This window comes from Arachis duranensis, chromosome 3, assembly GCF_000817695.3.
Source record: "Arachis duranensis cultivar V14167 chromosome 3, aradu.V14167.gnm2.J7QH, whole genome shotgun sequence".
Classification (NCBI taxonomy): domain Eukaryota; kingdom Viridiplantae; phylum Streptophyta; class Magnoliopsida; order Fabales; family Fabaceae; genus Arachis; species Arachis duranensis.
In genome coordinates, this window is record NC_029774.3 from 118,231,058 (window position 1) to 118,255,152 (window position 24,095).

General features: G+C 36.2%; 5 protein-coding genes across 5 annotated transcripts; all 5 read left to right on the plus strand.

The window, feature by feature from the left end:
* Positions 1-258: 258 nt before the first annotated feature.
* LOC107480608 (uncharacterized) lies at positions 259-2,702 on the plus strand. The gene is made up of 2 exons (XM_016100756.2): positions 259-586; positions 2,358-2,702. The coding sequence occupies exon 2, from the start codon at positions 2,374-2,376 to the stop codon at positions 2,623-2,625; it is 252 nt and encodes an 83-aa protein (XP_015956242.1). The 5' UTR covers positions 259-586; positions 2,358-2,373; the 3' UTR covers positions 2,626-2,702.
* A 1,358-nt stretch (positions 2,703-4,060) lies between these two features.
* LOC107480607 (uncharacterized) lies at positions 4,061-5,807 on the plus strand. Its single transcript, XM_016100755.3, has 4 exons — positions 4,061-4,220; positions 4,353-4,455; positions 4,547-4,665; positions 5,285-5,807. The coding sequence occupies exons 2-4, from the start codon at positions 4,359-4,361 to the stop codon at positions 5,402-5,404; spliced, it is 336 nt and encodes a 111-aa protein (XP_015956241.1). The 5' UTR covers positions 4,061-4,220; positions 4,353-4,358; the 3' UTR covers positions 5,405-5,807.
* Positions 5,808-8,809: 3,002 nt separating this feature from the next.
* Positions 8,810-10,557, plus strand: LOC107480609 (anthocyanidin reductase ((2S)-flavan-3-ol-forming)). Its single transcript, XM_016100757.3, has 6 exons — positions 8,810-8,977; positions 9,138-9,304; positions 9,380-9,580; positions 9,660-9,819; positions 9,901-10,114; positions 10,260-10,557. Exons 1-6 carry the CDS (start codon positions 8,842-8,844, stop codon positions 10,402-10,404), a joined length of 1,023 nt encoding a protein of 340 aa, XP_015956243.1. The 5' UTR covers positions 8,810-8,841; the 3' UTR covers positions 10,405-10,557.
* Positions 10,558-12,475: 1,918 nt separating this feature from the next.
* Positions 12,476-14,084, plus strand: LOC127745585 (uncharacterized). Its single transcript, XM_052258454.1, has 4 exons — positions 12,476-12,536; positions 12,875-13,455; positions 13,588-13,870; positions 13,954-14,084. Exons 1-4 carry the CDS (start codon positions 12,476-12,478, stop codon positions 14,082-14,084), a joined length of 1,056 nt encoding a protein of 351 aa, XP_052114414.1.
* Positions 14,085-17,617: 3,533 nt separating this feature from the next.
* LOC107480610 (uncharacterized) lies at positions 17,618-22,720 on the plus strand (the record flags this gene model as incomplete). The annotated part of the gene is given in 3 exon segments (XM_016100758.3): positions 17,618-17,944; positions 19,048-19,210; positions 19,362-22,720. Coding segments are annotated over 3 exon segments (3,636 nt in total), but the record flags the coding sequence as incomplete, so codon positions are not given.
* Positions 22,721-24,095: the final 1,375 nt, after the last annotated feature.

Below are 24,095 nucleotides of genomic sequence, written 5' to 3' on the forward strand. Positions count from 1 at the left end.
TGTTAAAAGAAAATGGATATTGTAGCTTTTCAAAGTAGTTCCTATTATTCAACACATACAAAGCAACTTAAGAGATTCATATTTATTATTCTTTAAAATATGGGTGTGAACATAATAATTGATACTGGAAAAAATGATAATATTTATTTGAATCAACACCATAATTTTTTTTAAGGATTGAAAATAAAAATCACAAATTCCTAATTTTATAAGTAGAAAATTTTTATTTAAAGCCTTGTGACGTAAAAAATATTAAGAAGAAAATACAGGCCAAGAACAGAAGAGTCGGGGAAGGTTGCAACCACAGGATTTAAAGAAGTTTTCTTGTGTGTTTGCATTAAAGTTGCAAGTTGCGACGAATCGTTGTCTATCCCCGCGGCATATTAGACTGTGTTCATCAGTTTTTGACATTGATGGATCTCATGCTTTCTCACCTAACATAACAATAAATACATTTCCGTTATTGTTTTTCTAATCTTCTTCTAGTTTATGCTGCTGAGCTACGTGCTCTTCATCGCGAATTGCATCACGCCCTAATCTTCCCCTTCAGTTCAATTTAAATCAAGCCCGCCCTTCCGTTTTCACGGTAACGCCTTTTCTCCTTTTCCCTTTTATTCGATCTGTGTTTTCATCTGCGGTTTTGGTTTTGATTCGCTTTGCTTTGTGTCTTGGATTTTCTCTAGTCTCGGATTATGTTGTGTATACGTATATGTTACCCGGAAAAGTTCAACGAAAAAACATTTTGTTGTATGAGCGTGGAGTAATTTTTGCTTAGATGAGACAATTTAATTCATGTCTCGATACTGCCTTAGTATTCACTGCTTGAATTTTCAGATCTGATGTTGCATTTGCATATTAATACGGGGTAGGGTTTCGGTAGATTCGATTTGTGGGCTTAAATTAATTAATATTCTCATCCTGAATTTTGCGAAGGAACTATTATTCTCATTGGTGTGACCTTGGTTGAGAGTGGATGGTTTTTGTTTATCAACAGTATTGGTCCTTGGATTGTGTATCTTTTTTCCTGCCGTGGCTATTTCATTGATCTTGCTAGGATAAGAAAATAGGTAAAAAATGATATTGCCATTTGGTATAGAATTATAGATAGTGTCATAGTGAGATCTATGTTGTTCCATTGCAAGCCTACTGGCATTGTATGATGAGTTTAAGAGTAGTTACAATGGTCAGTGTTTTGATTAGGTGCTATTATTGCAATTTGCAATCAACAATTCTCTTATGAATTATATTCCCACTTTTGACTTCTTGTGATCACAGCTGTGTTGTATCTATCAACTTATTCTAGTGGTTGATACAATTGAGGATCAGGGTTCCAACAATAGAAGTGAAACAGGAAAATTGTGATAAATTATAAGCTACTTCTGCAGCATATTTGCCTTATAACAATTCATGTAATCATATATAATATTTGAACATGTTTTTCTGAGTGGGAAAAATGGTTTACCTTCTATTCTATATATTTAAAAAAGGAACCAGTTTTGCAAGAGGGAAAACTGTCTTCTTTTCTTAGTTCTTGAGTCATTACATTGCTGAAGTATCACTGAAAAGAATGTTCCAGTGGTCTTTAGGGGTTGCATTATTATTATTTTAATGTAGAAATATTATTTTCAATTGTGTTTTACGTCAGGCCGGCCTATGTCATCCAGTGAAAAATCTGGATGAGTCTATTTTCTTCTAGAGTCTAATGATAAAATATATTTTGTTGAGGCTCTCTGTTTTATGACAATTGATGTTGCTATCGTTGTTTATTTTATTTATTCTAGCATGAAATTTATAGACTACTTTTACCATATTGTTTTCCATCGTGGTTGAACTTGAAAGCTGCAGTTTCCAGTTTGGTTGCCATTTTCCATTATTCAACATATCTGGATTTCTCCAATTCTTAAATATTTTGAATTTCCAAAGCGATGGATGTGTAACTAGTTGAATCTACTTTCATCAGTCTCATGCATTGATATCTATAAATTAGGTTTTATTTGAGAACTGAATGTAATTCACCAGAGAAAGAAATTGTGTAATTTTAGACTTTTCAATTTTCCTATCATCTTGCTTGATGTACACCGATGAAATGAGTGTGATTCATGGCTTTTATTGAGCTATGGATGCTTTCATATTTAGTTGCATGAACATCCCGTTGTTCTTTATTTAAGGCCAAGTCAAGGAGACAATTCACTACATTTTCCGAACTCAAGTTTTGAGTGGAATGTGATTCTGATGTCATTTCTCTAAGCCCCAAAAGAATAGAAATAAAATGAACCATTTCATTATATTTTCTGTGAAGCCAAAGATATGTGTGTATTGGATATTTACAAATTACAAATGTTTGACATGACATGCAGCTTCTGGCAAGCTCCGATGAGGTCACCATCTTTCAGGAGGCCGTTCTCAAAGAATGAACTGGGAAGTTGGTCAACACTCATGGAGAGGCACCGGTTCCTCTTGTCAGCTCTTGTTCTACTAGTTCTCCTTTGTAGTGTTTATCTTTACTTTGCTGTCACATTAGGAGCCAGTGACATTTGCTCTGGGTTGACAGGACCTGAGAAAGCTTCATGTCATATGCAGCATCTTAAGGCTTCTGTTGCCAAGGGTAAACTGAAACATCTTTGACATTTGTGATTTGAATATTATTTTTGGTGGAGATTGTGTTAGGTGACATGAAATGGAAACATACTCAGGTATAATCATTGTGTTATATGTATACATAGTATTTATCTTGGTTATTGTGAGCACAAATGCATACAGATTATAGACCTTGTATAATGAAGCTATCCCTTGATTGTTTCCTTTTTGCTGATTGTTCCAATCTGCCTAATTTAAGAACGTCCTTAGTACCACAAATTATAGTTGTCAAATCTTGAATTATATCGTGAACCGTTCAACCAGATTTTGGATCCTGCATTATTTGTATCAAGCGATTTTGAAGCATACTCATAAAAATAACAAACTAACTAAAAAAAAAAATTTTAATTCCTAGAATAATAAAATAAATACTTTGAATTGCATATAAACAATTAAAATTTCAGTATATCTTTGAAGTAGTTGAGAAACGCTGTAAAGAGTTTAGTTTTAAGGGAGGAAAAAAAACATAAAGTGATTACTGGTTTGGGAGTGTAGTATTTAAACTTCGTGTTATATATAAAAAATGATATTTTCACTAACCTTAACTGTTAACGGTAAACTGTGAAGGCCTTCTATATAATTTAATCATTTATGGTCATTTTATGAATTGGATAATACGGTAGTTTATTACTATACTATAACTTTACTAAAATTTATAGGAAGATTTTCAAGTGTATCGTCTTTTTAACTATTGATCTTAATTATATATATTATATATTATTTATAATTAAGATCAATGATTAAAAATTACTCAAATATGAGTATGATAATACACTTACAAATTTTCCATATTTATATAATTATTCCATTTCTAGGTTATCTTAATCTTCTTGGGAATAAAGTTGCCACATCAATAGTTCAATACACATGGAGAGAATATAAAAAACAGAAAAAAAAGGATATATTTTTAGTGACATAGGGGGCCGAAGCCCAAACAAGAACAAAAAAAGAAAAAAAAAAGAAACGAAAGTGACAAACCAACTTACATCATAGAGTTCTTTCAACAAAAGAAAAAAACTTACATCATAGTGAATTTCTATGGGGCTGATTGTCCAAGCCATGCTGAGAACCTTAATAATCCCCCAGATTTCTGCATTGCATATTTTTTTAGTTGTCCACAATTTTTTTTAGTCTGACATGCCAAAAACTAATCGAATAGTAAATCTGAATTTCATTTAAGGACAGTGGCTGATCAATAAATAATTACATGTACAAATTATAAAGTAAGATTCAAACTCTCAGACATTTGTTTAAATACTCGACCAATCTAAATTAGTTTTTTCATTAAATTTAATTGGATGATGACGAGTATCAAGTCCCTTTTCTTATGGTCAACTACTATTTGGCCAGCTTCCCGTTGACTGGCCCAATCCAGCAAAGAGGCCCAAATCCTAAACCCATTATCCAAAAAAAGAGAGAGAAAGATAGGAACCGCCGTAGCTACTGCGTGCTCCGCCAGGCACGATCTTCTGGTCTCCGTTGAAAAGAGAGGGCAACGCTGAAGCACTTAACAAATCTTTAATCTCCACCTCACTTCCCCATTTTCCCCTCATCGTCGTTCCTCCTGCGCCGAAAATCCACAGGTTTGGTTTCTACATTGCTGACGGGGTTCATTATTTCATTGCTTCTATATTTTTGTTCGGTTTCCAGCAATCAATTCATAATCATAGCTCCAAAATTTGGCAACTGTCAAAGAAATATTGACTTTATCTCAGATTGTTATGTCTAAGGCGGAAGAGAAGGAACATCCACGCGGCTCTACTGTTAAGCGCGAATTGAAGTGCTCCGCTTGCTTCGATGCTCTCTGGTTCTGCTATTGTAATTCCATTCATCCCTCTTCCATTACTGTCTTTAACCCTATTTGCTCAATCTGTTTAGCTAAATACTACTAATGTTTGAATACGCGCAGCCCCCGTTCATCAGATGCAGCAATATTACAGGGTTGGTGTTCTTGATAATTGTTCCAAGCAATGGAAAGCCATGTTTGATTGCTTAAATCTCAAGACGAAGAGGGAATCCGAGGTCCAGGTTAGTTGCCTCCTCATCCTTTCTGGTTTCGTGTGTTGTGCTCTGTAATTGGATGAATATTTAATTTTATAGATGATGGAAACATTTTCTTTGTGTTAATTTTGTACTTCTAAGTTAATATCCTCAAATCTGTTTTACTATTCTCAGCTCCCAAATCTCTGATTTTTATGTTAAGTGATACACTAGATTTTGCAATTTTTTGCTGTCATGCTGCCTACATAGTTAGAGTTAGAACCGAATTCGATTTCATGACCAATCTATGCTAGAGTTGGCAGTAATGGAAAAGTGAAGGCAGATATCAATGCTAGGAGGGGTAGTTCTTCTGCAGCTTGATTATAATTTATGTGGAGTCTGAATGCTTATAGCTATGTTTTTCAAATGATCTTTTTTTGGTATTCTTCCTCTTTGCATTGTTTGTCTATTGCTTGCAATCTTCATGTGGTATGTGTATACTATGGATGTGTGTGTATGTAACTCTTTATAACATTCTGTGCGGTGAAGTATCATTATTGATATGGAATGGCCTCATTCATGTTCATGCTTTTTCATTGTTGCATTGCACAAGTCGCCGGATCAAAATAAGCTTTCAGCTGGTAATAAGATGAATTACTTTGTGCAGGAAATTCTGGAAGCTCGTGAGAGTTCAAAGCCTCACATTTGGACTTTCCGCACACCAGAAGAAGCTTCAGAGCGTTGGAACAAAATTTACGGGCATTTACTAGATGAGACTGATGATTGAACCCAAATAGTGCAAATAAAGATATCATTCAATTTGACCAGTGATTCAGAGACAGAATATGCTTTCAAGTACCAAGAAAAATTATATGTTTTGATTAATGCTAAAGAGCGAGTTTTTGGTTCTAATATTTATTGCTACTTAACAGAGTGAACTTCACACTCAGTGGACTAGGCAAAAATAGTTTCCAACGATGTTATTTTATTTTCTGGAAGTTGCTATGGCTTTAGTTCTCATTATTCCCATCGTTAGTTGAATGCCTCCTTTCTGATATTGCTTTGTACTGCTTGATTGCTAAATCTTAAGTGGTTTATTTGAAAACCAAGCGTAGCAGATTTCCTAATTCATGTTCCATACTTCAGTGGTTATTGTTTGCCTTTTACTAGAGTATATAATTGTAGTTGCAGTATTTATCAATGCTGAATACTGAAGCAGAATCCGTCTAATGAATTAGATAAAAAAGTGTGGCGAAATTTTTTATTTAGGTCTTTACATTTAGAAAAAAAAAAAGTATTTTTATATAATTATGTTTAGATACATTGATTTTTTGGCTGTACTAATTATTAAATTAATATTTATTTTGAAATTGATAAATTTATTATTAAAAATTGATTTTTAGTTTGAATACCTTCCTTTTAACAATAATAAGTGTATTTATTCATTTTAGTCCCAAAAAATTTTGGACTAGACACTTTAGTTCCAAACTAAAATTAATTATTCGATTGATCCCAACAATTAGTTTTGTCAGTATTTGGGTTTTTTGCTCCGTTAATTTTAACGGAAGACAAAATAGTCTTTGACAATTCTAATGGGGGACAAAATAGTTCATGCCCCTTCTGTTTGGAAACAATGCTGTTCTCTCCTAATTTCCATTGTATTTTGCATAACCCTAACATTTATACTCTCCTTCTTCACCTTCACAATCATCTTCTCCTTCTTTCTCTTCAGCTCTAAAATCAAGCCATGGTATAACTGCTACGGGTGTTGCACCTACTTCAACATGTTATGGACCACACACTTCCTAAATCTCTATGACTGGTATACTCACCTCCTTCGCACTTCACCCACCAGAAGCATTCACCTCCATGTCCTCAATAACAGCATCACCTACAACTCCGACAACGTCCATTCTGAAGACCAAATTCCACAACTACCTCAAGGGCACACCTTTCTCCATTCTCTTATAGATTGTTGGACATTAGGATATCATGAGAAGATTTTCCTTTGACATCATATGCAAAATATCATTTGGAATGAGTTTCGAGTGCTTCATTCCTTCTCTCTCGGAGTCCAAACTGGCAGACAGTTTTGATCTTGCATCCAAACTATCAGTACAGCGAGCAGTGTCGCTATCGCCGCTCATATGGAAAATGAATCTATTACTGAAGAAGAAGCTAAAGAAAGTGATCAGGGTGGTGGACAATGTGACCATGGAGATGATAGGGTAGAGGAGGAGGGAGATGGCAATGACATTGTCGAGGTCTTAACAAATCAGATTTGCTGTCTAGATTCATGGAATCCATCAAAGACGATAAGTACTTGAAAAACATAGTCATTAGTTCCTGTTATATAGCCATAGATTTTGACATCTATTCTAATTTTTATATATAGTCTTTAGTAGATCAGTTGGTAAAAAGGGGGCAGAAAAAGCATTATCTGATGGAGCATGGAAATGTTGATTAACTAAGGAAATATAAAGCATTGGACATTTGCAGTAAATTACAGGGGAAAAATTTTAATCAAACTACCTAACTACCATTCTCACATTTAAATTAGTTAGGTGCCTCACATCGCATGAGAAATTTAGTGAAATTTAGTGTATATTTCCACTAACATTGTGGAAGCACTTAGGACTTGAGTGATTAGATTTAGGTCACAAAAGCCAACAGGCATGAATAATAAGTAAGTGTTAGGATTTTAAATTTTGTCTTGTGCATGCAGCACTAATCTATTGGCGAATGATAAACTGTTAAACGAAACTCAGATTCACGATAAATTAGTTCTTAGACCATCTCTAGTAAGGAACTCATCCCAATTCTTGTTTATGGCCCACCTGTCATAAAAAGTAACTCCACATCAGCTTTTGCGTCATAAACAGTAAATAGGAACTCAAAACATCTCTCTCTTCTCCATTAGGAGGAACTAACTTTAGTCCCTGTTGTGGTCCCACTTAATTAATTAATTAAAATACTTGAAATTAATGTAATAAAGAGTGTGAGAATAGAAGTGTATCTAAGTAGTATATATAGAGTAACAAAATATTAATTTATTAATAATAACAGTAACATAGTAACGACTAACTTCTAACGGCTAATTTTACAACGACTAATTTTACAACGGCTAATTTAATATAATAATATAAATATAAATAATATTTAATATTATTTTTGATATAAATAATTAATATAAATTATTAATTAAATAAAAATTTAATTATTTAATTTAATTAATTATTATAATTATTACTGAATTAATTATTATTTAATTATTTAATATAATTATTTAATTAATTAAAATTTTATATAATTATTTATTTTTTAAATAACTTGCCAAATGACAAGTTATTATTGGATAAGAAGAGTCCTATTTAGAGGGACTCTTTGTTCTCGATCCAAGAGAAGGACCTTCTTCTCATCTTGTTCCAACGGCTGATTCCCTTTTTCTCTGACACGCCACAGTAATAGGGACTCCAAAACATAACCATTGGAGTTGCTGTAAAAAAACTAAAAAAAAAGATGGCAATACAGGGAGGCAAAATGGACTTCTCATCCCATATTATGCACATTCAGTTTTCATGATTGGAAAACGTTCTTATACATCTCCATTCTCCATGGGAAATACAGCGTTACCGAGTCCCACATGAATTATTAAGTTCAATAAAGACTACATTAATTATAGGATAATTAAGATAAAATAAATTTAATATTTTTTAATTATATCATATAATAAAAAAATAAATGTCAAATTTTCAAATGTTAAATAAGGTGTATAATAATTCTAAAAATAAACATTATATCTTGAACAATTCATATTTAAAATTCTTTTCAATTTTCAAGTGTAATATCTTTATCATAAAAATTGTAGCAATATATATATATATAGAGGATGAGAATTCTCCCTACCTTTAGCTATTGTTATACTTATATGCTTGTGCAGGTGAAACGTTAAGATGTTAGAAGAGTAGATGTATCATGTGAGTGTGGAAGGTGAGGTGGGAATTGATAATTAAAAATATTGAAATGAATATACGAAGGTTAAATAACTTTAATGAATATATCTCTCTTACTAAATTGATTGATTTGTTCAGTTAGTTTCATAGGACTTGTTGTTGATGCGTTGGTCACGTGCATGCTCAAGTAACTGATGGAAATGGAACACCCTATTATTTAAGGAGCAAACAAGTATGTATAACTCTCCATTATCCCATTACATCTTTGAACATGGCTAGCATCGAGAACCAAATGGAGAATAAGAAGAAGGCATGCGTCATTGGTGGAACTGGTTTTGTGGCTTCTTTGCTCATAAAGCAGTTGCTTCAGAAAGGTTATGCCGTCAACACCACTGTTAGAAACCCAGGTTGGTTGGCCCATTCACTCTCTACCATGCATTCTCTAATAACACGTTTCATCTCAGGTTATTCCAATAAATTTTAAAAATGTATTGAAGTTACCATTTTATTCTATTGAATTGAACAAAACGTTATTTAATTAATCTTTAAGAGGGCAATTGTGTGCAGATAATCTTAAGAAAATATCTCACCTATTGGCACTAAAAAGTCTGGGAGAGTTGAAGATATTTAGAGCAGAGTTAACAGTGGAAGAAGATTTTGATGCCCCAATAGCAGGTTGTGAACTAGTCTTCCAACTTGCTACCCCTGTCAACTTTGCTTCTGAAGACCCTGAGGTATTTTACATTGAAATTAGATACTTTTAAACGTGTGAATGAGTGATTGAATTAAAAAAGAGTGACATGTTGCAGAATGACATGATAAAGCCAGCAATAAAAGGTGTCCTGAATGTGTTGAAAGCATGTTCAAAAGCAAAACAAGTTAAAAGAGTAATCCTGACATCATCGGCAGCTGCAGTAACTATAAACCAACTCAATGGGACAGGTTTGGTCATGGATGAAACCAACTGGACTGATATTGAATTCTTGAACACTGCAAAGCCACCTACTTGGGTAATGTATATAGAAACCAAAACTATATTATTGAATGATGATAGATACTAAAAGTGAAGTTGGTATTCCAAATGTTCAGGGATATCCAGCATCCAAAACACTAGCTGAGAAGGCTGCATGGAAATTTGCTGAAGAGAATCACATTAATCTCATCACTCTCATACCTACCCTCACAGTTGGTCCTTCTCTCACCCCAGATATCCCACCTAGTGTTGGCCTTGCCACATGCCTTATAACAGGTTCAAAAAACATTACAAATACTCCTAATAGTAATTGAGTTCATTCATGTTTCAATAATGGTATTCTTTGAAACCCTGCAGGCAATGATTTCCTCATAAATGGTTTGAAAGGAATGCAGATGCTGTCAGGTTCAATATCCATAACTCATGTGGAGGATATTTGCCGGGCACATATATTTGTGGCAGAGAAGGAATCAGCTTCTGGTAGATACATTTGCTGTGGCCACAACACTAGTGTTCCTGAGCTTGCTAAGTTTCTTAACAAACGGTACCCTCAGTATAAAGTTCCAACTGAGTAAGCTTCTAATCTGAAATTTGGTGTGAATTTTGAGAATCATGTTTTGTTGATTTCATATTGCAGTTCTATGTGAAGCCTTTATTATGTATACCGTTTTCAACCCATTTTCAATTTAACACAAGCATCATGTTTGAAATTGCAGATTCAATGATTTCCCCTCCAAAACAAAGTTAATCGTCTCTTCTGAGAAGCTGATCAAAGAAGGCTTCAGTTTCAAGTATGGAGTTGAAGAAATTTATGATCAGACTGTGGAATACTTAAAGACTAAGGGTGCCCTCAAGAACTAGATCTTGATAAATCCAATGCCTTCAGCATGCTTTACGCTTGTTATGTAATAACTAGCTATTTCTTGAAGTCCAGTGTGATGTATTAATTTAAACAATAACCTAAATCAAGGAAACAGTAGGCTTATTACTGTCAATTTCCTACTGTGTTTGTGATGGATTAATTCAATTCATGGTTAATTACTTTACTAAAATATGGATTAATTTCATGGTTAATTTTCATACTCTCCAAGTTCATAACTTTAAAATCAAGACCTACACCATACCAGAACATAAAACTATCAAAGCCTTTGAGAACACTGAGAATCCCACATGAAGACACGGTTCTTACTAGTTTTACATATTCCATGAGACCTTGCTGTGGATTCCTGCCAGTAATAAGCTCAAAGAGTAACATACCAAAACTATAAACTTCACTCTTCTCAGTGAAGGTTCTTGTGGACATATACTCTGGATCTAGATATCCAAAAGTTCCTCGGACAATCAAAGCATGAGGTCTGGAAAGCCCAAAATCAGTGACCTGCTCAGCAAAATTTAGATTTTAAAACTCGAGTACATTGAAAAGAAAGATTTTATGCTTCCAACTTTATGGAAACAAGAGAAGGGTAATAGTGAGAAAGGAAACTTGCAGTTCATTTTATGCTTCCAATAATTAGGTACTAAAGTCATGAAAGTATCCTTTAAATCGAGAATACAACATTGTTTGATTCTTCCTAACACATAAGCATCCTCAAGCATTAGATAAGATAATATATCATTCTGATGAAGTAAATATAAATAAGGGAAATGTAATGCATAAATTTGAAGATTAGAACAAACAAGAGGAAAAAAAACACCTACAACATCATCCTTATTCATATTATTGTGGAGTAAATGCAAAGTTACCTTAGCTTTCCTGAACTGGTCCAGCAGTATATGTTGCAAGAAATACTTGGGAAAAATTGTGGCTGCTTATCTCTACATTGATCCGTTTGTTATATATAAACAATGAATGTGTAAGTTAATTATTTTTATCTATATAATAGTATTTGATATAATCAAATGTGAGTATAAAATTGTTAGCTCCATGCGGCTAATTTTTTTGCATATGATGCTTAGTTTGGTGTAACGCTGGTTTATGGAGTTCATAAGTGTTTAACAAGAGTGTGACGGCGTTTAGTTGACGGACGGAAATCGGACGGTCCGATTTTTTACAGGGGTAAGGGGACACAAATTGGACCGTCCGATTTGTGGGAAGTGTTGCTTCGTGCATGGAAGTCGGACCATGCGATTTAAGGGATGAATTCAAAAAAAACCCAAAATCAGACCCACCGATTTCTGGGTTTAAAAACTTTTTGGCGGGCTGCCCCTAAATTGGACCGTCTAATTTGTTTGCATGCGGTCGGACGGTCCGATTTGAGTGTCATATATATATATATATATAGATTTATCTACTCAAACTGAGCAGCCTATTTCATTCTTCTTCTTCGCTGCTTCAACTCTCCAAATTTTTTCTCTGTAGATCTCTTTTTCTTCTTTTTTTGTAGATCTCTTTTTCTCTATTATCATGGATGATAGAGTAAGATTAAAAGTATATTATCATGGCCAAATTTTATTACAAACATCAGAAGGAGTGAAATTTGTGTGTAACAATCCGTTAGATATTATTATTCCATTCACACTGTCATTTGAAGAATTAAAAGGTATCATTTGTGAGAAGATAGATTCTCAAACAACAAGGATAGTATCGTGTATTCTGTACAGATATCCTATATCTATCTTTGGTGGGTTCGTGCAATTTCAAACGAAATACGTGACAGACGAAGCGAGCATGCAAGAAATGTTTTCAGTGTATCTCGGAAGTCGGTCGCGAATATCGTTTATCGAACTGTATATCGAGTTTGAGCAATCTGCAGCGGACCGAGATATTGAATTGGAGGATTACAACAGTGATAGTGAAGAAGAGTTCGAAAGTAACTACGTGGTCGTTGAACCGGGTGTAAACGAAGATCAAGCTGACGAGGCTATGGTGGCAGATGTGGCGGATGTGACAAATGCACTAGCAAATCAGTAGCCGTTTGTGGAGCCGAGTTTCATGCGGTCGTTGGATTTGGAGGCCATGCATGCACCGGAGTTTCCTCAATATGTAAATGCAGGTGTGCCATTAATTTAAATTAAGATTTGTGAAAGTATGATTTGTACATGGGTTATGAGTTTAGGAGAACTTGTTAAGACAATGGTAATTAGCAAAATATAGCATGTAATTAGTAATTCTTTAACGTTGAATTATGAAGTGTACATGTAGGCTGAGAAATGTACTGTTTTACATTCGTTTGAACCGGCTGGTTCTACCGGACCGATTTGACCAAACCGGACGGGTCTACCTGACCGGCCGGTTTGATAGGACCGGATCAGTTCGACCTGAGACCGGACAGGGCATTTAATTATTAGATTATTAATGCTGACAACTATAATATTTGTGATGTGATTGCAGCAGAGCTTCCCCTTCTGCCGGATGGTGAATTTACTGTGGGAATGGAATTCAGTTCTAGGGAGGCAGTAATTAAGTTGATGAAAGATTATACAATCCGCAGAGGTGTAGATTATCGAGTGCATGAGTCAGAACCCACGACATTCTATGCTAAATGCACCCAGTATGGTGCAGGATGTGATTGGCTGATCAGGGTGAGCAAGATGTCCAGAAAGTTCTGTTGGGAGATAAGGAGGTACAATGGTAGTCACACCTGTACTAGGGCCACCATTTCTCAAAATCATTCGAAGCTGGATTCCAACACAGTTGCAAAAGCAATAAAGCCATTGGTAGAAGTTGACCCATCTATAAGGGTGAAATCAGTGATTGCGGAAGTACAGTCAAAGTTTAACTACACCATTAGTTATCGCAAAGCATGGTTGGCAAAACAAAAGGCAGTGGAGTCAATTTTCAGAGGATGGGAAGCTTCGTATGAAGCCTTGCCGATATGGTTTGAGGCCATGTGTCACAAGGAGCCATCCGCAGTTGTTCATTTTCAAACAATGCCTGCGTATCAGGGAGATGACTTGGTTCCTAATATTCGTGTACTTCACCGAGTCTTCTAGAGTTATTACCCTTGTATTAGAGCCTTCAGACATTGCAAGCCAATAGTGGAGGTAGACGGAACTCATTTGTATGGAAAATACAAGGGTTGTTTGTTGGTTGCAGTCTCACAGGATGGCAACAACAATATCGTGCCGATTGCATTTGCGATAGTTGAGGGAGAGACATCTGAGGCCTGGCACTTTTTCCTGAGTAACTTGCGACAGCATGTTGTGACACGTGACGGTGTGGGCCTTATATCCGATCGGCACGATTCCACTAGGTCTGCTATTGATCGTAGTAACGGAGCTTGGTCTCCTCCCAGAGCATTCCATATGTTCTGCATCAGACATATAGAGTCCAACTTTTTGAGAAAATTCAAGGCTCTGTATCTGCAAAAGCTTATCGTCAACATAGGTATGATAGTTACGATTACATTTACTCCTGAACTCAGTTATTATGATGAGGTTTTTTATGGTGGGTCCCTTTTTAATTGACAGGTTACTCGCGAACAATTCGTGAGTACGAGACGCGTTATCAGCGTTTACCTGAGCGAGGTGAGGCTTATACCAACTGGTTGGATCGAATACCGCGTGAGCATTATGCTTTAGCATTTGATGGGGGATATTGATGGGGTCATATGACAACCAATCTTGTGGAATGCATCAACTCGGTACTGAAAGGGGCTCGCAATCTTCCAGTCACTGCACTTGTTAAGGCAACGTTTTACAGGTTTAATGAATTGTTCACCCGGAAAAGAGGCGAGGCTGAGGCTAGAATTAATGCAGGACATGTGTTCTCTGAGCTTGTAACCTCCAAACTGCATGCAAATCAGCGGGCAGCTGGTAACATTCAAGTTAGTTGCTTTGACCGACAGAATGAGGTATTCGAAGTGCATGAGTGTCCTAGTGGTGTGGAGTATGCAGTGGATCTCCGTCAACTATGGTGTGACTGTTGTGAGTTCCAAGTTGACCGGCTTCCGTGTCGACATGTGTTTGTTTGTTGTGCAAACCAACGTCTAGATTGGCAACTGTATGTACATGATGTTTACAAGATGGAACAGGTTCGACGAGTATACAGGGCTAGGTTTAAGCCACTTGGGAATCCAACAACATGGCCTATTTATCATAGACCTCGATTCGTTGGTAATCCATTCCTTAGACGGGTATCCAAAGGTCGGCAAGGATGACTCGTTTCTTGAATGAGATGGACACTCGGATGTTGCGTCATCCTAGGAGATGTAAGCAATGCGGGGCCGAGGGCCACAGCCGTAGTAGATGTCGTCAACGTGGTGGTGAAAATAATCCGGGTGCGACCACCCAATAGAGCTCCGGCCATATCGGTCACTCGATTTATTGCATGCATTTGAACTTTTTATATATTGTATGACTTTCATATGTGACGTTATTGTACGACGTTATTGTATGACGTTATTGTTCCAGACCAATCTTGATTCTTCGGACCTGTCAGAACTTCGCCGTGTGCTTCACCTAGGTCTTGCTCCTGATCAGAAACCCCCTGAGCCAAACCAAATTGCCTCCTCAGTCTATCAGATGCATGCCACTCAATACATTCAAAAGATATAAGTGGAACTTTGGCACTTCAAATAGCAGAATGCTGACAGATGTCAGGAGGAATCACGTCCGGATCGGTCCTTCCAATTGCATAAGGCTCCCAAACAAACTACATACATTATACAAGTAACCGAGGATTACACACAGAATAATAACACGAGTAAACGAAAAGAACTACTTATTTATTACAACAAACCTGTCCTTCTTGCAGAAGATCCAGATCTCTCCTATAGTGATCAAGGGTACAATATCTGTATGGCCGATTCTCACGTTCCCATTTCTGCCACCTGACATCAAGCGATTCGTTAACTTACATTTATCAATACAATGTAGAATAAACTATTTCAAAGCGTCTAGTAATTAAATTTACCTATTTGTAATCGAAAAGATTTGAGGATTGCTTGGAATCGGCGCAATGAATGGTAGACGGATCCATGCCCAGGCAAGCAACAGTGTTAGCGGACCATCAATCTCCTTACAGTCGACACGAGTTGCTCTACACAACGATCTATACAGGTGTGCCAGGCAGGCCGATCCCCAACTGAATTGTATGATCCCGCCAAAGTTACGGAGTAACGGCAGAAACTTCCAGTGCACTCCTGCTGTAGACTTATCTCCAAACATAACGGTCCCAAACAATAACATTATATGGCACTTCACGTACCTATGAATATGGACCTCATCAACCAACACTAATCGATTTTTCAATGCTCGAAACCAAACCAACTTAATGAAACTTTCCCTGCAATCTGTCTTCATAGGTGCAACACCAAACTAATCCAAGCATTCAGCCTCTAAAGCCTCATAACTGCTCAGTGTCGGTCCCGTAACTGGCAAACCATTTGTCGGAAGACCAAGAATTAGCGCCACATCCTCCAGTGTCACGGCACACTCACCAACCGGAAAGTAAAAAGTATGCGTCTCAGGGCGCCATCTCTCGACTAGAGCATTAATCAATGCCGACTGACATTGGACAACTCCAATCTGTGAAACATGATAAAAGCCGGTGTCCCGTAAATACCCCTCCACTATTGGATTGTACCGATCCGGCGGCATGTAGTGGTCACATTGCAACATTCGAGAACCCTAAACACAAACATAATATTAATTAATTATCAAATTAAATTGATCAAATCAAACTTTCATTACCAAATAACCAGTAAAACGTATCCACAACCACAACCAATAAAAATAATAATAATAACAATACTGTTAAATAAATAACTATCATATTATATACTAATATTCAATTATGTTCTAACAATATACATACAACAATAAATCAATCATTAATCTTTTATTAAATATTTATGTTTTACTTATAACAAAAATAATTAATTTAATAATATTTAAAACATAATAATTATTTTACTAAATAAAACAATCAGTATGACTTATTATTATTATTATTATTATTATTATTATTATTATTATTATTCCAATAAATTCAGTAATAATAATTAATATTCATTATTTTATTTATTATATCTCCATTTTTAATAACAGTATTATTATTATCATTAATTTAATTATTTTGTTAACAACAATAATTAATTTATTATTTTATTATAATGTATCATAATCCTTTCTTCTAAATAATCTTATTACACTAATTTCTTATCTCTACATTATTATACTCTAACATTACTAATTCCTAAAATTTAATTAATCAGATTAAAATACTCAGACACTACTACTATTACTACTATTACACTAATTTCTAACATTATCATCATAATAATTTACTAATCTCTAACTTAATAATAATTATTATTTTACTTAAAATAAAATTTTTTACAATAAAAACTTACATAGTTAGGATGATCAAGATAATTTGCAATGTGAAGTTCCGGACGATTAACATCTTTTATTATTCTTCTTCTTCTAGACATTGTTAGAGAGTGGTCCAATTTTTTTTTATTTTAAACTTTATCAATGGAGGGCCATGGATATGTTGCTGGTGGGGTTGGAGAAGAAGAAACTTTGAGTTGCTGAGAGTGAAAGAGAATGGGAGGGGGGTTCGGCAATCACGAAACTCTAGCTACAAGGGGTACGAGGCTACTTGCATGCGTGACATCTGGCTGGGGGCATAAATCGGACGGTCCGATTTGTATTCCTTTCCGGCCCCTAAATTGGACCGTCCGATTATCGTGGTGAAATCGGTCCGTCCGATTTCTTTATCCCAGCCGTCACAGTTAGGTAAAGCACCATAGACACCCATAACGTGGCTATACACCATGTCCTCCCCAATATGTAAAATAAAAAAGTGGCTGCATGCTTCATAACAATTAAACTTATTTTTCTAAAATTTATTAGCAAAATAATTAATTTTCTTATTCATTACACATGAAAAGGGTTTAAATGAAATCTCAATATATATATTACGGACTTACGGAGTAAAATCAAACAGAATAATAGTGAATTAAACTAAATAGTTTAAAAATATTTGACCTAGCATGGTAAAAATTCACAATACTTTCCGGAACAAAAAATTGATTTAATCTGAAAAATGAATAAAAGCAAAGGTAAAGCAAAACGACGACATAGTATTGCTGTTTTGCACGCGTATGTGAAACTGGCTAAACCGGGCGGGCGTACAAGAACCGGAGTCACGTACGCGTTTCGGGATCGGCAGCTTGCAACCATCGCCACTTTTCTTCTACTTCTTCTTCTTCTTCACCGATTTCATCGTTTTTCTCTCTCCCACGAAACCAGACTAATTATCTTTCCCCATCCTTTTTTCTCTCTCCGCTTCATAGTTTGATTTTAAGAATTCACAAGATCGCAAAAGAAAGGGAGCAACATGTTGGAGAAGATCGGGTTGCCGCCAAAGCCTTCACTGCGAGGGAATACTTGGGTCGTCGATTCCTCACACTGCCAGGGATGTTCCTCTCAGTTCACCTTCATCAATCGCAAGGTTCTTCTTCTTTTTATTTTATTGTATTCTTTTGGGTTCTGTTTCATATTATTCATGATCCGATTGTTCATTCTTTTCTTCTTCTATGAGCAAATGTTGAAACTTTTGCTTTTAGGGAGAAAACCCATGATTTTAATTTCTCTATAGAACGATGGCTTATTTTTTACTTTATTTTTTACTTTTTTGGTTATGCCAGTTCTCACTAATTTTTTCATGATCGATTGAAATTTTGTCATTGATGTTGTTACGTTCACAAATAGTTAGTTCTCATTAAGTTAAAAGTGATTTGAAAATTAGTCGTCAGTGATTTTTCTGGGATAATCCGGTTAAGCTGACTGAATTTTCAATTACAGGGTCTAATTGTATGTAAATGCCATGCTTATAAGAGATATTATTGTATGTGTATAATTATGTGTTAGATTGCTTCTTAGTTGATCCTAGCTAAATGACTATCTCTTAACTTATTGGCTTTGCATTACAAGAGTTTAAGTATTTCCAACTGTCAAAATGCTGTGCTTTTCTCTTTGATCCATGAATACAAGAGTAGTTCGTTTGCTCATTTTCCCATTGGGAGAATACGTGCGAATTTACTTCCTACTCATTTCTGTAACAGTAGTGCTACGTTACCAACTTTTTATCTGCCAAAATCTGCCAACTTGAGTTGGGCTGTACATGAAGCCCATCTACTAAATAAAGCCACATCTAAGTTAATCATGATTTAATCCTAATTTATCACGTGTTGGTAATAGTTGGCAGACTCTCTCTTGGTAACGTATACTTTTCCTTTCTGTAAATGTAGAAAAGAACATCTGTCTATGTCATGTGGTTGTGTTTTGATCTTTTGGTACCACTTCCCTTCTGCATTGCATCTGTATTTCCAATGAGATGGGTAATTCAATGTTTCTGTTTTAGTCAAATGGAATTTTGGTCTCAATAAACACAATGAGATGGGTTAAGTTAATATTTTTGGTCTTCTGTGGAAATTGAAAAATGGGATTATATGCCGGAATATGCTTCTCCATGTTTGCTTATAAGAGTCTTATTGGAACTATGTTAGCAATAATTGTCCAAAATTTAATAGGCGGTTTTCTTTCATGTTTCAGCATCATTGTAGAAGGTGTGGGGGCTTGTTTTGCAACAGTTGTACCCAGCAAAGAATGGTTTTACGTGGACAAGGTGATTCCCCTGTACGTATTTGTGAACCATGTAAGAAGCTAGAAGAGGCAGCACGGTTTGAGTTGAGACAGGGACGCAGATTGGGAAGAGGTGTTTTTCTTTTCTCTCTCCTTTTTTTTTGAAAAACAAAATCTTTTGTATGTGTACTAGTTTACACTGGAGTTGTACTCTGTCAATTATGTTCTTTCTTTCTTTATCACTTCAGTTCCATATTTTCAAATATTCACTTCAATTCATCCAGGGAACGTGAAATCAACTTCTAGAGATGAGGATGAAGTTTTAAGCCAGATTCTTGGTTCTGGTAGAGAGGAAAAAGCTCCCAGCAGTCAAAAATCAATTGGCACTGCATCATCTTCAAGTGCTAAGGGATTTTCTAATTCTGATGACAGCGAAATACAACAAGTTGTCTCAAATGATAAGCCTGATATTCTGGGCATTGATGTTGGATCCACCACTCCTGATGAGTTACGTCAGCAAGCATTGGAGGAAAAAAGGAAGTACAAAATTCTGAAAGGAGAAGGGAAATCTGAGGAGGCCTTGAGATCTTTTAAGAGAGGAAAGGAACTTGAGAGGCAGGCTGATTCTTTGGAAATTCAGTTAAGGAAGAACCGTAAGAAGATGTTATCTTCTGGAAACTTGTCAGACATTCATAACAAAGGTAGTCCAGAAGAGGTTGGCAGTAAAACAAAGTCACTTCCTCATGCGGGTAAAGAAAAGGACGATCTTATGTCTGAACTTAGAGAGCTGGGTTGGTCTGATATGGATCTACATAGTGAAGATAGAAAGCCAGCAAGCTTGAGTTTGGAGGGTGAACTGTCATCAATCATTGGAGAAGTCCGTCCGAAGACTGGTGAAGAAAAGGGCAGCAGAATTGACAAGACTGAGGTTGTTGCTCTGAAAAAAAAGGCTCTTACATTGAAGCGTGAGGGTAGGCTTGCAGAGGCGAAAGAGGAATTAAAAAGAGCTAAAATTCTTGAAAAGCAGCTGGAAGAACAGGAACTCCTAGCTGAAGCTGAAGATTCTGATGATGAACTATCAGCACTTATCCGTAGCATGGATAGTGAAAAAGAAGGTTCAAATCTGCATGATCATGGGAAAGGTTTTGATCTTGATGGCCTTATTCATATTTCTGATGATCTTGGTGCTAATTTTGAAGTGACTGAAGAGGATATGATGGACCCTGAATTAGCTGTTGCTTTGGAGTCAATAGGTTGGACTGAACCTGAACAAACATTCATAAAGTCCCAAACCATTGACAAAGAAGCAGTGCTTAGTGAAATTCAATATTTGAAAAGAGAAGCTCTTAATCAGAAGCGGGCAGGTAATACTGAAGAAGCAATGGCATCCTTGAAAAAGGCGAAGTTATTAGAAAGGGGCTTTGAGTCGGAAGACAGCACCATATTTGAAAAGTCCACTGCTGTTCAGAAAAATATGAGTTCTGACATTACAGGTAATGGATCAGACTCCATTCAATTTGATGAGAGAAATACTAATGCCACTAATACTTCTGCTTCAAAAATGGCATCAAAAAGCCGACTGATGATTCAGAGAGAGCTTTTGAGCTCGAAAAAGAAGGCTCTTACCTTGAGAAGGGAAGGAAAACTGAACGAAGCAGAGGAAGAAATGCGAAAGGGGGCTGATCTTGAGCGTCAGCTGACAGAGTTGGACAAGGCTTCAAATCTCAAAGCACCTCAGATAAGTAGTACCACAGACAATGTCTTGCATACATCAAGAAAGCATTCTGATATTCATAGAAATATGCAAGTTGAGGAAGGAAGTGAAGATGATGTGACAGATCAAGATATGTCTGATCCAGCCTATCTTTCACTCCTTAAGGACTTGGGTTGGAATGATGACAGTAATGAACCTTCTAGTTCTCCAAGCAAGCTTTTGAAGAAAGAAAATGATCATTCTCTGCCTGTCAGTGATGCTTCTTTAACTAAGAATTCTAGAGCACCAAGAAAAAATAAGGGTCAAATCCAGAGGGAGCTCTTGGGATTAAAGAGAAAGGCCCTTGCTCTCAGGCGTGAAGGGAAAGCTGAAGATGCAGAGGAAGTGCTAAGCATGGCTAAAGCATTGGAAACGGAGCTTTCAGAGTTGGAAGCACCAAAAAATGAAGCACGGGTTGAGGCTACTATGATGACACATGAAATCTTAAATCCTCCACTTGAATCTGCAATTGATGAAGAAAGCAATACTCTTGTTTTGGAAGAGGATATGCATGACCCCGCCTTGAATTCCATGCTCGTCAATCTGGGGTGGAAGGATGAATTTGAACCTGTGACTGTAAAGAAAGATCCAGCTAAAAAGGAACCATATATACACAATTCGTCTTCAGGTATTCCTGCTAAAGCTTCTAGGAGTAAGGGTGAGATTCAAAGAGAACTTTTAGCATTGAAAAGGAAGGCTCTTGCTTTAAGGCGCCAAGGAGAAATAGAAGAAGCTGAGGAAGTTTTAAGAATGGCCAAGAGTCTGGAAGCTCAAATGGAGGATGAAAAATCAGTAATGCCTGAATCATCTGACTTACAGGAAAAACCTGAGAGTTTAAGATCAACTGTTGAAGCAGATAAAGGTTCAGATACAAATATTCCATTCTTAAGGGAGTCAGGTAATTCAGTGCTTCCTCCCTCTCAGCCAATCGAAAATAAGGATCCATTATCAGCCAAGGTGAGTGCTTCAAGGGAAAATCTTGCAGAAAAGATGAACACAGCACAAACAACTGATAATATCACTTCAGATGGCCACTCCATGCATTCAATAGATAGACTTACTAGCGATGGTTCAACAAGTTCATCTCAAACAACTAATCCTATTCATTTGGACTCCTGGGAAAATCTCAGCCAAGATCAGCAACTCAAAAACCGTGTTACCACTAAAAGAGAATTGACTGGCACAAATGAAAAACCTAGCATTAGCAAGTTAAATGCTGCTCAGAATTATGCTTCCATGGACCACCTACATCAAGATATTTTAGCTCATAAAAGGAAGGCAGTTACTTTGAAAAGAGAAGGGAAACTTGCAGAAGCTAAAGAAGAACTCCGGCAGGCCAAGCTGTTAGAGAAGAGTTTGGAGGATGGAAGTGTGCAGCCAATTACTTCTTCTGCAAATAATGTTCCTGATGCATCTCATGCTGTAAAGAAGCAAGAGTCAACAAGTGTTGCCGCGAAGCAAGAGTCAACAAGTGTTGCTTCAAAACCATTGAGTAGCCGTGATCGGTTCAAGCTGCAACAGGAGTCCCTGGGCCACAAACGCCAAGCCCTAAAACTACGGAGGGAGGGCCGCACAGAGGAAGCAGAAGCCGAGTTTGAAAAGGCGAAGGCGATCGAAACCCAGTTGGAGGAGTTGGCAGCCCATGATGCCAATAAACCAGATGCAGCAGAAGATGTGACTGTTGAGGATTTTCTCGATCCTCAACTCTTATCTGCTCTGAAAGCTATTGGAATCGAAGATGCTAATGTTGCATCAAGAGGCCCGGAGAGACAAGAGCCTGTGAAATCCAATGTCACTAAAGGTGAAAACTCTAACCAAGAAAGAATTCAGTTAGAAGAAAGAATCAAAGATGAAAAAAGAAAGGCGGTTAATTTGAAACGTTCAGGAAAATTCGACGTGCCAAAATGTATGAAAAGAAGCTGAATTCAATGACATCTGGGTGATGATGGTACAGTTTCAAGCTGGAAATTTTGTTCAAATTGGTGAATTTGCCTTCAATGCTTGTATGCTTTCTTCTGTTCGTAAATATAGGAGAAAATACACATATTTGTCATTCATAAGCTACAATTGTGTTCCCATGCGGTTCCAAGTATGAAGAGAATCCATGTTGTATGGTAAATATATGGTGCGTTTATTCATATTGTGTGTATGCTTTCTGTTGAAAACAAGTTCATTGTACGGCTGACCACCTTCTTTATGATCATAGAAACATGATCAAATTTGAAGGTCTATTACTTGATTCACAACTACCACACCAGAAATTTGAAGGTCTATTGCATGATTAACTAATTCACAACTAAGTTTTATTAGTTGATAAGGTGGGTTATTGGGTGCTACTAACATTGTTCCTATAAGAATTTCAAAACCCACTCAATCCAAACTTGCTGTATTATTAATGAGCATCCATTATTAAAACATCTTGAATTTCAAATGTCGAAGAGATAAATAGCTATCCCCTAGCCTCATATGTTTCATCTTTTCCTTCTTCACTTTCTATTTTTGGCTTCTCTGTATCGATCTCTCCTCTTTCCCATAACCTCTTTATCTCATGCATGATGATGATGGTAGCAACTGATATCACTTTGCTCGAGTAAAATTCCCTTTTGCCATGTATGGAACTCCAAATTAAGCCTTGCCTTTCCTCTTTCAAGCATCAAACTTGATCCTTTTCCATTGATTAACAAATGTAAATCATGTATGCACAAATGCGCAACTTTTACTAGTAGTGACATTACTTGAATAGGATGAGTAACTTACAGAAACCTTGGACTAATCCTGTGAAGTGTGATTATTTGCAGGGACGTCTGTGCATAAATTATGAACTTAGGAATGTGGGTCAAAAATTCATTGAAAGGCTTGTACATGATCGATGCTATCTGAGTATTAAACAGATTCTTGTGTATATAAAATGTAGAGTAATTACCCAAATCAGTCCCGAAGATTTTAGAATCAGACATTTTAGTCCCCAAGAAAAATTAATACACATATTAATCCCCAAGGTTTTACTCCGGCAGACAAATCAGTCCCTAGTTCATTTTCCGGCAGTGTAATTATCCAGGTTAGTCCCCAAAGATTTTAAAAACGGATATCTTAGTTCCCAAGAAAAACTAATATACAAATCAATCCCCAACGTTTCTCTTTGTTAGACATAATAGTCCCTTGTCCAAAAATAAAATAAAATAAAATAATTATTATTATTAATTGCACAATAATATTGTACTATAATTTTTTTTGTACTTTTTTGACAAAAATAATAATAAATTTA

Bases quoted from the DNA above. Each gene is read 5' to 3' on its own strand.
- LOC127745585 (XM_052258454.1), top strand. From the start codon at position 12,476: ATGCGGTCGTTGGATTTGGAGGCCATGCATGCACCGGAGTTTCCTCAA. The intron at 12,537-12,874 runs GTGTGCCATTAA...ATGTGATTGCAG, and splicing joins TCCTCAATATGTAAATGCAG to CAGAGCTTCCCCTTCTGCCG. The intron at 13,871-13,953 runs GTATGATAGTTA...TTTAATTGACAG, and splicing joins AAAGCTTATCGTCAACATAG to GTTACTCGCGAACAATTCGT.
- LOC107480607 (XM_016100755.3), top strand. From the start codon at position 4,359: ATGTCTAAGGCGGAAGAGAAGGAACATCCACGCGGCTCTACTGTTAAG. The intron at 4,456-4,546 runs GTAATTCCATTC...GAATACGCGCAG, and splicing joins TGCTCTCTGGTTCTGCTATT to CCCCCGTTCATCAGATGCAG. The intron at 4,666-5,284 runs GTTAGTTGCCTC...TACTTTGTGCAG, and splicing joins AGAGGGAATCCGAGGTCCAG to GAAATTCTGGAAGCTCGTGA.
- LOC107480609 (XM_016100757.3), top strand. From the start codon at position 8,842: ATGGCTAGCATCGAGAACCAAATGGAGAATAAGAAGAAGGCATGCGTC. The intron at 8,978-9,137 runs GTTGGTTGGCCC...AATTGTGTGCAG, and splicing joins CACCACTGTTAGAAACCCAG to ATAATCTTAAGAAAATATCT. The intron at 9,305-9,379 runs GTATTTTACATT...GACATGTTGCAG, and splicing joins TTGCTTCTGAAGACCCTGAG to AATGACATGATAAAGCCAGC.
- LOC107480608 (XM_016100756.2), top strand. From the start codon at position 2,374: ATGAGGTCACCATCTTTCAGGAGGCCGTTCTCAAAGAATGAACTGGGA.